Here is a 15,306-nt window from a genome sequence, read left to right as displayed (position 1 = left end):
CCTACTATTATACGCTAAACTGTGTTCTCTTGAAATCATAGGTTGAAGTCTCAACCCCTGTACCTCAAAATGGAACCTATTTGGAGATAAGGTCTTTAAAGAGGTGATTAAGTTAAAATGAGGTCATTAGCGTGAGGCCTGAATTCAATATGACTGGTGTCCTTCTAAGAAGAGGCAGAGACACCAGGGGTGCACATGCACAGAGAGGTGATCGACCATGTGAAGAGGCATTAGGAAGACAGTCATCTGCAAGCCAAGGAAGAAACCTAAGAAGAAACCAACCCTGCCAAACCATCTTGGACTTTTCCAGCATCTAGAACTGTGAGAAAATAAATTTCTGTTGTTTCAGTCACCTAGTTTATGGTAGTTTGTTATGGCAGCACTAGCAAACTAATGTTCCTACCAATGACTTGCTCCTCAGTTAATTAAGTTCAATTACTTATCTCTATCTTTTTGTTGGAAGGTCTTTAAAAGAACGATGTTTAATACCTGGGAATACTAGTTACTGATTATCTATAGTAAACCAACCGACTATGCTTAAAATCACCTCTGTATTCACAATGGCTAGGATACATAAGGTTTTTAATAGCTGTATTAATTGAATTTTAAACATTTCAGCTATTAAATAAAATCTCAAAATAACAAATTCTAAACTTGCCTACAACATTAATAAAAATCCATAAAAGTATAAATTCTAAAAATCCAAAATATCATTACAAAGAAGCATTCTGTTAAAGCTATTTCCACATTTCTTCCATGGCAGAGAAAAAAGGCATCTTGTTGAGAACTCTGTGTAATAAGCTTTCTCAGTTCCCATTCAAGTAGAAGTCATTCTCAAAAACAAAGAAACTTAACTATGTGTTATTTGCACTGTAGGCTAAAAAAAAGAACTGGGCTAAACTGTAGATTAAATCTTTACAATCCTTTTATCTTAACATCAAGAGTAAAATTAACTTATTCTCATTTTATCTCAAACATCTCTACATTCTAAATTCCAAACTCTCCATTTTCGCTGTTTCTCCCGGATTCATATGAACAAAACTTTCCCCACCACACACACACACACACACACACACACACAAAGTTACAGAGACAAAAGAACCAAAACTATAAGAAAAAAAGGAATATATGTAAGCTATGTACCTAGAAAATTAAGTGCTACTTCATTGCTCATCTAATGGACAAAAACACAAAGACTGAGACACAGAGCTATTTTCACATCAAAAACTTGCTGGCCAAGGAATGTGTGCTTTAGCAATATATTTATTTTGACAGAATTCTATTACAGCTAAGAAAATTAACCTATTGTCAGCTATATCTTACTTGCTATATGGGGTGTTGGGGGGCGGGGGTGGATAAGAAAGATGTGGATAAGGAAAAGGTAATTCTCAGTTTAGTCCCAAAATCTCCTCAAGATGTTGCAATCCTCAAGATGTCACTCAGAGCCCACATGTAAGACTTCACTCACAGGCCATTTCTAGTCAGAAACATAATCCCTTTCCTCACCCCCCCTGCTAATACTCACTTCTTGTCATCATCTCTATGATCAACTCAATAACCATTTAAGAAAAAAAAAATCAGATCTACAGATTCCTAAATGAACAAAAGATACCACCATGTTCTCGTATCTTAACAGCACATAAATATCACCACATTCTTAAAATTAAAGTTTAATGAGGGACATAGAAAATGGTAAATCTGAGTGCTTAGGAAACTTGCTTAAGGATAGGTATTATATGAATCAAGAATCAAGTAAGAAAAAAAAAAGCATTTTTATGATTGAGGAATGTATTTCTATGAAAAGAGAGAGGGATAGAATATTTAAAATCAGAACACTCCTGGGAAATTCAGAATATATAATTAAAATATGAAATGACTTTTAAAAATCAATCTAGGCATAGATATATTTCATAGGTAAGTATAACAAGGTTCTTCTAACAGTGGCTAAAAGATGAGCGTTACTCCAGAAATAAAGACCCGAGGTCAGCTTCGAAAGCCTAACTGCCTCCTCTAATACGTGACTACTCATCTTGCTTGCCCTTTTGTCAGACCCAACCTAGATGAAAAGATAAAGTCTGGTGGGGAAAAGAGGTCCCATCAGTCTGAATTATCCAACTGTGTACCCAAAGGTTGAAACTCATCCAAAAGCAACATAGTGAAGTTCCACATTTAGTTAAGAGAGATAATAGGAAAAAAGAGATTTAGGTCCCACCAATATAAAACACTTAAAAGTGATATACCCAAAAACAAACCAAAAAAGGCTAGGTATCAATGAAAAGAAGAAAAAAGAAACTGGATATTGAACAAGTAGTAATCTCAGAATGAGTCTCTGTGTTAGCTATATGCTATAAGACAATTAATAGTGTAAATAAAAGATAATGCATTTTTCCCCCTAGATTGCTAGATCCATAAACACCAAGACCATACAAATATTTTGGAGAGAAATGTAATATAGGCATTGGAAGTAATGCCACTTTCTCTCCCTTTAATTAATTACAAAGTTCTTTGTCTTAAAAGAGTAACTTTTAAATATTGGCATATAATCACTGTTGCCATACATGTAAAAGAAACCTTTAATATAAAAAAATAGAAAAAAATCAGTAGGCATTCTTTCAGAAATAAATGTAGTTCACATATAATAATACCTCCAGAGAATCCACATTTGTGGAGTTACTTACTATGAGGAGTGTAGTCTGTACACCTAACACATGAGTTACCTGAGTGTCTGTTCTCATAAATATTCAACTACTTATACTAAATAATGGAACACAAGTAATTTTTTTAAAGTGTTTCATGGTTAAGTGGAGATATTTTAACTAAAGAATAAAATGTCATGTGGCCCCAAAGAAGATTCCTTTTGGCATTCTTTTTCTGCCCTGCAAGGTTTTCTGAAAGATATGAATCAAAATCAAGTTACTATCTAAGTAACATCCTGAGTTCCAGTTTTTAATTAAAGTTTTAGTAATAGGAAAAGACTTTGCAACTCTAAATATGGGAAAGAACTTTAAAAATTCCTTAAACAGCCCGAGTACTCTTTCTAAAACATGAATCAGATCATATCACTTCCCTGCTTAAAAAGTCTTTCAATGGCTTTTCTTGGTCAGAGGATAAAATACAAAATCCTTAAAATGGGTTCTAAAGTCTCATAACAACTGGCCCCTTCTTGTGTTATTCTCCCCCCCACCCCCGAATCTCAGTACTTTATGCACACTGGTCTTGCAGTTCCTTGATGACAAGAATACCTTTGCCTATTTCAAAACTTCTTCATGTGTAATTGTTTCTTTTGCTTGGCTTAAAAATCATTTTCCCAGAGATGCCTTCTCCAATACCTTATCCACAATATAAATCCAATCACCCTGAATCACAGCAGTTCACAAAGTGTGAACTGTGAGTTCACAAGAACCTTTCAAGAAGTCTACAAAATCAAAACTATTTTCATAATAATACAAAGAAGTTATTTGCCTTTTCAACATGTTAACATTTGCACTTGTAGTACAAAAGTAAGACTGGGTATACTGCTGGCTACAATCAAGGTAACAGAATCAAAATGTACTAGTAGTCATGTATTCTTCACCTTCACCCATGCTGTATTTTTTTTTAAAGCCAGTTTCATTTAATTTCATTAAATTTTGAACTTCGAGTACAGTTTTATAAAAATATTCTGTATGACAAAATGCATTCAATTTGTGGTGATAAACGCATAAAGCGCTTCTACTGCATACAGAAGTATGTCTCAAGGAAAAAGCATCTGTGTGATTTTGAGTTATGAGCTGAAGTAGACTTTTTTCCATGGAACACAATTTTTACTTCAAAAAATTAGACAAACTGTGGTTATTCCAATTTAGATATCCAGCAGAAATTTTTTAGAAAATGAACAAAATGAGCCTGACACTTCAAAGAAAATATTTGACGTATTTGTTGCCAATGATAAAATTGAAACTTTTAAGTGAAAATTAGACTTTTGCAAAAAGCTTCCCAATAATTAAAAATTTTTCTCATGAAATTGATGGTGATATTAACAAATGTGATTTTTTTTTACATCGTATGATGAAATGTCAACATTTGAAAGATCTGCATGACTCAATGAACAAATATTTTCCAAATGTTCACGCAAGATGCTACAAAATCATGCAAAGGTAAAAGATCCATTCAAACTTTAAGGACAAAAGATGATCCTGGTTGACATGTAGAGAATGGGAAAGGGAAAGAAGAATGGAAGCTAGTGGTATCAAATTTATCCTTCTCTCTTAGACTGTTATTTTTTCTCTATAATTATTCCCAAAAGGATGTTTTCTCTATTTTCTTAAAGAACTATGAAGATATTGCAAATCTCAGGGAGGGCCACTTCCAAGAGAATACAACAAGACTGTCCATGATTATTTTTAACACTGAGACCTTAACACTTATTTATTCAGAATTCAATTACTATATACTAATTATAAAAATAAACTGATCACATCATCATCCATCATCCACATTTCTTTTTACTGATTTCCTTTATTGTCACCTTCTTAGTCCTTGACTCTCTTCCCTTATTATTTTTTTCCTTTCCATTCTCACTGTCCATCAACTTATTTAACACACAATTTCCACTTATATCAATATAGGCTCTCTATATATTCCTAGGCCAAATTTAATTCAGGGTACCCTTTTAGTACATATCATCATCAATAAAAGTTCTGCCAAGTAGAAAAAGGTTTGGAAAAGGCTGTTATATAAACTAGCCTTGATTATGGTTGGTTTATAGGCCCAGGGTCAAATAAAGGAAGCTTCTGAAAAGCTTTACAATCTAATTTCTATTTTACTCTTATTCACGAAACAAGTTAAAATTATACATTAAATATGTATTATGAAATATTTGTTAAAGATGTGCATCAAAACATCATAAAGGAGGCGGAGCTAACCAAAACCTCATCAATCTGGCAATATTATCATTTTATTTATTATTAAAAACTTACTAAAAAATAATTTTCAATAAAGGCCTGATAAAATGTGCAGAGCATACTACATAAAAACAAAAGAGAGCAGCTTTTTTGCTTTAACAATTTGAACTAATTGCTCATAAAGGAGTAGGCTGTGGGTGGGATTTTCTTTTTAAACTCATGGCTGTTGTGAGTTACTTCTGAATGATTATACTTCATCTCTACTAGTACGGGTCTAACCTAACAACATTTGACAGAATTAAAATGAACAGTTTCACCTATTCACACAGTGTACGTACAACTGGCAATACAGACTAGAACCTGACACTGGTTCACACGTAGTGAACTGGCTATTTAAATAAAATGTTGGTCAGCAAATTAAGTAATTTGGGTGGCTAATTCCAGCAGAAACTTTTGAAATTTCACAAGTTTCTTATTTTAGAGAGTGGTATACTATGCTTTTAAAGTTCACAAATTTCTCATTTTAGAGAGTAGTATACAACTCAGTCTCAATTTGACATAAAGATTTTTTTAAGCTAATTTCAGAGCTGTCATTAAATTATTAAGAGCTAATATACTTCAAAAACAATATTAAATTCATTGTCAGATTCTAAAATAACTTAGGTACCTTATCCTGTCAATGAGAAATTATTCTTCATTCATTAAACACAACCTAACACGTACAATAAAGAATTTTCAATTATAAAGTGATTAAAATAGAACAAAGGGCTTTGAATTTTTCTTAAAAGTATTCATCTCCAGGTTTTCAAAGAAAATTTTAAAAACCAAAATATTTAACTGTTAACGTTCCTGGACCCAATTCCACTGTGTGCATTCATGTGAGTGGAAGAGGGGGCACACTCAATTCTGACACTATCTACCTTGAGATAGCATCAGATTCCACAGGTTACGGGTTCAGTCCTACAAAAATGTCCCCACATCCACACCCATCCCCCATCTCAGATGCCAGTCACAAGCCCAGGTTGTCACTTGTGCTTCTGACCAACCAGTTACAGATTGGCAAATCCAACAACCACCTCCTTGAATTTCAATTCAGAGGCCAATCATAAGTCCAGGTTGTTACCTGTATTTCTGACAGATCAGTTACAAATCAGAGGTTTAATTTGCTAGAGCGGCTCACAAAACTCAGAGAAATATTTCACTTACTAGGTCACCGGCTTATTATAAAAAGATATAACTTAGCAACAGCCAGATGGAGGAGGTGCATAGGGCAAGGCGAGGGGAAAGAGCCAGGACCTTCATGCCCTCTCCAAGGCGGGCCACTCTCTCCAAATATCCACATGTTCACCAACATGGAAGCTCTCCGAACCCTGTCCCTTTGGGTTTTTATGGGGGCTTTATTACATAGTCATGATGGCGACTGATTCAACCTCCAGGCTCTCTCCCCTCCCCAGGGGAGGTCAGGGAGTGGGAATGAAAATTCCAAACCTCTAAACACAAGGTTGGTTATCCTGGCAACCAGCCCCATGCTTAGGTGGGGTCCAAAAGTCACCTTATTAACATACAAGAAACACCTTTGCCATTCTCACCACTTAGGAAATTCCAAGGGTTTTGGGAGCTGTGAGCCTGTAACTGTGGAAAAAGACTAAATATATATGTGAAATATATTTTGGTCATTTAAATGACCAAATATATATTTTGTATAAATCACAATACTGTATTAACCTTCTAACACTTCCAGAACTAAACATTTTACCAAACAAAGGGAAGGTAGAAACTAAATGTTCAGATAATGAAAAATAGTATTAAAGCTTTTCATAACCTATATAAGGTATAATCAAATTTATAAAGTCAAATTCTTAATGAAATCAAGTATATAATAATTATGTAAAACAAATTACTTCAGTGACAAAGCAATTATAATTCCCAACCACCTAATCAAAATGGTATCTAACTATATTACTTACGTAATAGATGGATCCACTTGTTTGTAAGCATGAGCAGCACAAGACCCACAGTACGTATACCCTGCATGGCTACAAAACAAAAAAATGTTTAACTTAATCATCAGATTCAAAATCAAGTTATTCTGGGAAAAAAAAAAAACTTTTGAAAGAAATCTAATAATTATGGTAAACATTATGTGTACAGATTAAAAAGCAATGTATTGATAGATAATGATGCAACTTCTAGAATATAACAGGGAACACATCATTGTTCTGTGTTCCACTGTTATTTTATTTATTTATTTATTTATTTATTTATTTATTTATTTATTTGGGGGGGCCCATGCTGCACAGCATGCGGGATCTCAGTTCCCCAACCAGAGATCAAACCTGTGCCCCCTGCAGTGGAAGTACAGAGTCTTAACCACTGTACCGCCAGGGAAGTCCCCCTGTGTTCCAATTTTAAATGTTAAAAAGTATTTGGTCTGAAGGAAAATTATATTTGGAAATATTCAAGGCTTATTTGAAGTTGCTAATGTAACATTAATAATATATGAGCTCTTAACATTCCTCTTCAATACCATTAACAGGCTATTACATACATAAAAATAATAAGACCAAGTCACATCAGAGCAAAACAAATAATCTACAAGAAACAACTCACGTCCCTCTGTGTCTTTAGTGGTAAGAGAATTGACCTGACCTTCTGTGTATTATGTCTTTCATTTTCTCTCCCTACTACTCATCCCATCCTTTTCCTTCTCTGGTCTCAGCTTTACATTGGTTCTCTGATCACCCGTACAATGACTTTGTTTCAGAACTTCATTTTTCTTTCTTGACTCAAGCTATGTGAGTATAGAAATATTTCCCTTAATGTTTACTATTTAGTGTACGGCCAGTAAATGTTTAACAAATGGCTCTGCAGGAAAAAACTGTATACATATGTACATAAGCTTATTATAAATTTTACTGAAATAAAGAGAGACGTATCACACAAATGACAAACAATGAAAAAGTATAAAATACTCTTTACTGCAAATTCAGCTTAGGCAATTGATTGTCCCAGAATGCTTTCACTGATGGTAGATGAACTCTTTAAGCCACAGCCAAGCAATGGCTGCAAATGACAAGAGTGAAATAATGAAGACATATGTCTGAATTTCACTCATTCAACAATGACTTGAATGACTTCTTTGCTTATTAGACAATAGTTTTTCAAATACTGGAAAGCATATTTCTTTCCTCATTTTTTTGTGCTTGTCACAGTGTAAAGGTTACAGACGTAACATAATTTTAAGTTTCATCTGCCTTATTAACCTTTCCCCATTACTTTTCTTGAGTACAGACAATCAACAAAAAATAAAGTCCTGATTTATAGCAATTTGTCTATTAATGTGGAGTAAATCATTCCCATCATGGACAATTTCAAGATGCACAGTAAACTGAAAAGACAAAACACAGACTGGGAGAAAATATTTGTAAAGCATATATCTGACAAAGGATTTATATCTAAATATATAAAGAAAAAGCATATATCTGATAAAGAATTTATATCTGAATATATAAAGAAATTTCAAAACAACCTAATACTTTAAAAAATATAGGTAACTGTTTTACAAGACAAAAAGAATTCTGAAGATTGGTTGCACAACAAAGTGAATGCACTTAACACTACTATATAAATGGTTAAAAGTAGTTAAGATGGTAGATTTTATGTTACTACAATTTTTTTAAAATTTTTAAATAGGAAAAGATGTGAACAGATACTTTCATCAAAAAATACACCGGGGGCTTCCCTGGTGGCGCAGTGGTTGAGAGTCCGCCTGCCGATGCAAGGGACACGGGTTCGTGCCCTGGTCCGGGAAGATCCCACATGCCACGGAGCGGCTGGGCTCGTGAGCCATGGCCGCTGAGCCTGGGCGGCCGGAGCCTGTGCTCCGCAACGGGAGAGGCCACAACAGTGAGAGGCCTGCGTTCAGCAAAAAAAAAAAAAAAAATACACTGGGATGGCAAAAAGCACACAAAAGAAGGCTGTACATCAGTTACTCATTAAGGAAAGGCAAATTAAAACTACAGTGAGCTGCCACTAAACACCCACTAGAATAAGCTAAAATTAAAATGAGTGACCATACCAAATGTGGCAAGGATGTAGAACTGAAACTCAGTCTGTAGGAAATGTAAAACGGTACAACTACTTTGGAAAATGGTTTGGCAATTTCTTTAAAAAAAAAAAAAAAAGCTAAACATACTTCTGCCATAAAACTCCTGCCAACGATTCCACTCCTAAATATATATATATATATATATATATATATATATATATATATATATATATAAACATTATGTGCACACAAAGATTTGTACACAAATATTCATCCCATTTTTACTTGCAAGAGCCAAAAACAGAAACAGCCAAATGTCCCTCAAAAGGTGAATGGATAAACAAATTGAAGTATATCCATACAATGAAATAACTCTTCAGCAATAGAAAGGAATGAACTATTGACACACTCAAAATAATTATGGTAAAAAAATAAATACACTGAGTGAGAGAAGCCAGACAAAAAGAGTTCATACTATATGATTCCATCTAAATACTTCTACAATAAAAAAAAAATTTTTAAGAATATGTATGTATAAAACTGAGTCACTTGCTGTACAGGAGAGACTGGCACAACACTGTAAATCAACTCTACTTCAATTAAAAATAAAAATAAATAATTCTAGAAAATAAGAACTAATCTATAGTGACAGAAAGTAAATCAGTGGATGTGGGAGGGTGAGAGAAGGGCAGAGAGGGAAAGAAGAGCACAAGGAAACTGCTGAAGATGATGAATATGTTCATTATCTTAATCGTGGTAATGATTTCACAGGTGTATACATATTTCAAACTTATCAAACTGCATACTTTATATGCAGCTGAATGTTAATCATACCCCAGCAAAGCTCTATTTTAAAAATGAGGGCTTCCCTGGTGGCGCAGTGGTTGAGAGTCCGCCTGCTGATGCAGGGGACATGGGTTCGTGCCCCGGTCTGGGAGGATCCCACATGACACGGAGCGGCTGGGCCCGTGAGCCATGGCCGCTGAGCCTGCGCATCCGGAGCTTGTGCTCCGCAAAGGGAGAGGCCACAACAGTGAGAGGCCCGCGTACCACAAAAAAAAAAAAAAAAAAGATACTCATCTGATATAGACACAGAAAAAGAGATTCACATAAGGCAATCACAACCATACAAGATAGTAGGGTCCTTAATTAGGAGTAAAGTAATATGGGACATATGCTAAGCACACTGAAATCACTGAGGCTTAATAGGTCAGATTAATGGTAGTCACTCCATCCTTACACCTCTGTCAAGGGAGCCTATCAAGTTGCCTGAATATAGCAATATTCTCACAATCCAGTTCTAATCATAGCCAGAAGGTAATATAAGTTGTTCTGTGGCTCAGCAAATTCAGTTTTGCTGTCATCCTGTACTGATCTTGATATTCTAGGCTAACCAGGGGCTCTATTTTAACCGGTTATGTCCCCAGTCTTCCAGTCCCCAAGACACCAATACCAACTACTTCAGATACTTAATACCTGTTCCTCATCTGAACATCACTGGCTCCTGTCAGTTCAGATATGCACTATCTTGCCTGGCCATGCAGACCTTAAAAACCATCTGATCTATCTGGATCCGCCCTGGTCTGCCACAAACCTGAATGACATTCAGATTTTCAACACTGCTTTGCTCTCAGTTGTCACTCACTTCACATCCCTCCACTTCTCAGTCCTTACTCTTCTTGAATTTAAAGGCCCTGAACCCCAATCTATACTCCGATCTCTAAATCAACCTGTCTTTGTACTCTCCCAGTTTTACCAACGCTGTTCCTATCCAAGCTCAGTTCTTAAATGCCAGAAAGCCTTCTTAGAAACGTTAGATTCTTGAAGTACAGGTAGGAAAGAAATAGTAAGTAGAAGGGTAAGGGCATGAAGGGAATAAAGCCTGAAGGAAAAACATGAGCAAATGCCCAAGTGTATGATGTAAATGAGAAAATATGAAATTGGCCTGAATGGAACACGAGAGTAATGTTAAGCCAGAGTCAAGACAGAGGAGTCTGGGCTTGATAAAACAAGTTACTGAAAAACTGCTGTATGCTCTTGGAACAGGGGAGTGACAATATGAAACTGTTATCATGTACTGAAAAACACAAGCACAAAGGTCGTGTTAGAGGCAAGACGAGTTACGTGAAGCTCTCTTGGAAACTGTGGCGTGAGGCAGTAATATCACGGTCTAGGTCTAGAATGGTGTCAGTGCCAGTGGTAAATGAGAAATCAATGATCTAGGGTCTAGAAAGAAACAGTGACATATCTTAGTGACCAAGTAGGAGGAGGAAGAAGAGGACAGTTGTGATGATAGTGATAACTGAGTGCTTACTGCATCTCAGGCACTCTTCTATGCAACTCAAAGCATTACTTTTAATCCTAACAACTCTATGAGATAGGAATTATTATTCTTCTCATTTTATAGATGAAGAAACTAAAGCAGCAAGGTTAAGAAACTTGCTCAAGGTCATACAGATAGAAAGTGGCACTCCAGGATATAAAGTCAGGCAGTAGAGCTCCAGAACCCATTCTTAGGCACCGTAAGAGACCTTTACATAGTTCAAGGAAGAAGGGAAGGAGGGCTTCCCTGGTGGCGCAGTGGTTGAGAGTCCGCCTGCTGATGCATGGGAGGCGGGTTCGTGCCCCAGTCCGGGAGGATCCCACATGCCGCGGAGCGGCTGGGCCCGTGGACCATGGCCGCTGGGCCTGTGCGTCCGGAGCCTGTGCTCCGCAACGGGAGAGGCCACAACAGTGAGAGGCCCACGTACCACAAAAAAAAAAAAAAAAAAAAAGAAGGGAAGGAGTCCATGGAGTAGGAAAAGCAATAAGCCTAACAACTGGAAGAATACTTACAGAATCACATAGCCTGTAAGACTACAAGGAAGGATGATAGTTTTGAAAACACGATTAACTAAGGTAAACTTGTTTCATAATAAGAACTTAGATTTCATGGTTTCAGTCCTTTTTGAAGCTGAAGGTATAAAAGTCTGCTTGACCTAAAGACAACATAGTGGCAAAACGAAAGGAAGATTCTTTTATCTTTTTTTAAATTTTATTTATTTATTTTATACAGCAGGTTCTTATTAGCTATCTATTTTATATATCACAGTGTATATATGTCAATCCCAATCTCCCAATTCATCCCACCACCACCACCACCCCACCCCCGCTTTCCCCCCATGGTTTCCATACATCTGTTCTCTACATCTGTCTCTATTTCTGCCTTGCAAACCAGTTCATCTATACCATTTTTCTGTATTCCACAAATATGCGTTAATATACGATATTTCTTTTTCCTTTCTGACTTCACTCTGTATGACAGTATCTAGGTCCATCCACGTTTCTACAAAGGACCCAATTTCGTTCCTTTTTATGGCTGAGTAGTATTCCATTCTATATATGTACCACATCTTCTTTATCCATTCGGCTGTTGATACGCATTTAGGTTGCTCCCAATGACTTGGCTATTGTAAATAGTGCTACAATGAACATTGGGGTGCATGTGTCTTTTAGAATTATGGTTTTCTCTGAGTATATGCCCAATAGTGGGATGGCTGGGTCATATGGTAATTCTATTTTTACTTTTCTAAGGAACCTCCATATTGTTCTCCATAGTGGCTGTATCAACTTACATACCCACCAGCAGTGCAAGAAGGTTCCCTTTTCTCCACACCCTCTCCAGCATTTGTTGTTTGTAGATTTTCTGATGATGTCCATTCTAACCGTTGTGAGGTGATACCTCACTGTAGCTTTGATTTGCATTTCTCTAATAATTAGTAATGTTGAGCAGCTTTTCATGTGCCTCTTGGTCATCTGTATGTCTTCTCTGGAGAAATGTCTATTTAGGTCTTCTGCCCATTTATGGATTGGGTTGTTTTTTTAATATTGAGCTGCATGAGCTGTTAATATATTTTGGAGATTAATCCTTTGTCCATTGATTCATTTGCAAATATTTTCTCCCATTCTGAGGGTTGTCTTTTCGTCTTGTATATAGTTTCCTTTGCTTTGCAAAAGATTTTAAGTTTCATTAGGTCCCATTTGTTTATTTTTCTTTTTATTTCCATTACTCTAAGAGGTGGATCAAAAAAGATCTTGCTGTGATTTATGTCAAAGAGTGTCCTTCCTATGTTTTCCTCTAAGAGATTTACAGTGTTCGGTCTTAAGTCTGTAATGCATTTTGGGTTTATTTTTGTGTATGGTGTTAGGGAGTGTTCTAATTTCACGCTTTTATAGGTAGCTGTCCAGTTTTCCTAGCACCACTTATGAAAGAAGCTGTCTTTTCTCCATTGTATATTCTTGCCTCCTTTATCATACATTAGTTGACCATAGGTGCATGGGTTTATCTCTGGGCTTTCTATCCTGTTCCATTGATCTATATTTCTGTTGTTCTGCCAGTACCATACTGTCTTGATTACTGTAGCTTTGTAGTATAGTCTGAAGTCAGGGAGTCTCATTCTTCCAGCTCCATTTTTTTCCCTCAAGACTGCTTTGGCTATTTGGGGTCTTTGGTGTCTCCATACAAACTTTAAGATTTTTTGTTCTAGTTCTGTAAAAAAATGCCATTGGTAATTTGATAGGGATTGCACTGAATCTGTAGATTGTTTTGGGTAGTATAGTCATTTTCATAATATTCATCCTTCCAATGAAAGAACATGGTATATCTCTCCTTCTGTTTGTGTCATCTTTGATTTCTCTCACCAGTGTCTTATAGTTTTCTGAGTACAGTTCTTTTACCTCCTTAGGTAGGTTTATTCCCTTGTATTTGATTATTTTTGTTGCAATGGTGAACAATATTGTTTCTCCTTAATTTCTTTCTGATATTTCATTGTTAGTGCATAGGAATGCAAGAGATTTCTGTGCATTGATTTTGTATCCTGCAACTTTACCAAATTCATTGATTAGTTCTAGTAGTTTTCTGGTGGCATCTTTTGGATTATCTACGTATAGTATCATGTCATCTTCAAACAGTGACAGTTTTACTTCTTCTTTTCTGATTTGGATTCCTTTTATTTCTTTTTCTTCTCTGACTGCCATGGCTAGGACTTCCAAAACTACGTTGAATAATAGTGGGGAGAATGGACATCCTTGTCTTCTTCCTGATCGGAAGATGCTTTCCGTTTTTCACCACTGAGAATGACGTTTGCTGTGGGTTTGTCATATATGGCCTTTATTATGTTGAGGTAGGTTCCCTCTATGCCCACTTTCTGGAGAGTTTTTATCATAAATGGGTGTGGAATTTTGTCAAAACCTTTTTCTGCATCTATTCAGATGATCGTTTGGTTTTCATTCTTCAATTTGTTAATATGGTGTACCACATTGATTGATTTGCATATATAGAAGAATCATTGCATCCCTTGAATAAATCCCACTTGATCATGGTGCATGATCCTTTTAATCATACACCATGGTGTTGTTGGATTCTGTTTGCTAGTACTTTGTTCAGGACTTTTGCATCTATCTTCATTGGTGATATTGGTCTGTAATTTTCTTTTTTTTGTATCATCTTTGTCCGATTTTGGTATCAGGGTGATGGTGGTCCAATAGAATGAGATTGGGAGTGTTCCATCCTCTGTGATATTTTGGAAGAGTTTGAGAAGGATGGGCATTAGCTCTTCTCTAAACGTTTGATAGAATTCACCTATGAAGCCATCTGGTCCTGGACTTTTGTTTCTTGCAAGATTTTTAATCACAGTTTCAATTTCATTACTTGCGATTGGTCTGTTCATATTTTCTGTTTCTTCCTGGTTCAGTCTTGGAAGGTTATACCTTTCTAAGAATTTGTCCATTTCTTCCAAGTTGTCCATTTTATTGGCATACATTTGCTTGTAGTAGTCTCTTAGGATGCTCTGTATTTCTACAGTGTCTATTGTAACTTCTTGTTTTTCATTTCTAATTTTATTGATTTGAGTCCTCTCCGTCTTTTTCTTGATGAGTCTAGCTAAAGGTTTATCAATTTTATTTATCTTCTCAAAGAACCAGGCTTTAGTTTTATTATCTTTGTTACTGTTTTGTTTCCATTTCATTTATTTTTGCTCTGATCTTTATGTTTTCTTTCCTTCTCCTCACTTTGGGTTTTGTTTGTTCTTCTTTCTCTAGTTCCTTTAGGTGTAAGGTTAGATTGTTTATTTGAGATTTTGTTGTGTCTTGAGGGAGGATTGTATTATAAACTTCCCGCTTCGAACTGCTTTTGCTGCATCCCATAGGTTTTGGATTGTCATGTTTTCGTTGTCATTTGTCTCTAGGTATTTTTTGATTTTCTCCTTGATTTCTTCAGTGATCTCTTGGTTATTTAGTAATGTATTGTTTAGCCTCCATGTGTTTGTCTTTTTTACGTTTTTTTCCCCTGTAATTATTTCTAATCTCATAGCATTGTGGTTGGAAAAGATCTTGATA

General features: G+C 35.9%; 1 protein-coding gene across 3 annotated transcripts in view; it reads right to left on the bottom strand.

The window, feature by feature from the left end:
• Positions 1 to 15,306, bottom strand: part of MEMO1 (mediator of cell motility 1) — a 130,776-nt gene that overhangs the window by 40,870 nt on the left and 74,600 nt on the right. For all 3 annotated transcript variants that reach the window (XM_081253533.1, XM_081253532.1, XM_081253531.1), the window contains one exon: positions 6,851 to 6,919. In XM_081253533.1, the coding sequence (XP_081109659.1) occupies positions 6,851 to 6,919 (69 nt within the window). The remainder of the gene's footprint in view (positions 1 to 6,850; positions 6,920 to 15,306) is intronic.

Source organism: Mesoplodon bidens (assembly GCF_964165515.1).
Source record: "Mesoplodon bidens genome assembly, chromosome: 14".
NCBI lineage: Eukaryota > Metazoa > Chordata > Mammalia > Artiodactyla > Ziphiidae > Mesoplodon > Mesoplodon bidens.
The sequence above is the reverse complement of the archived record's forward strand: the minus strand, read 5'-3'. Positions and strand labels throughout refer to the sequence as shown.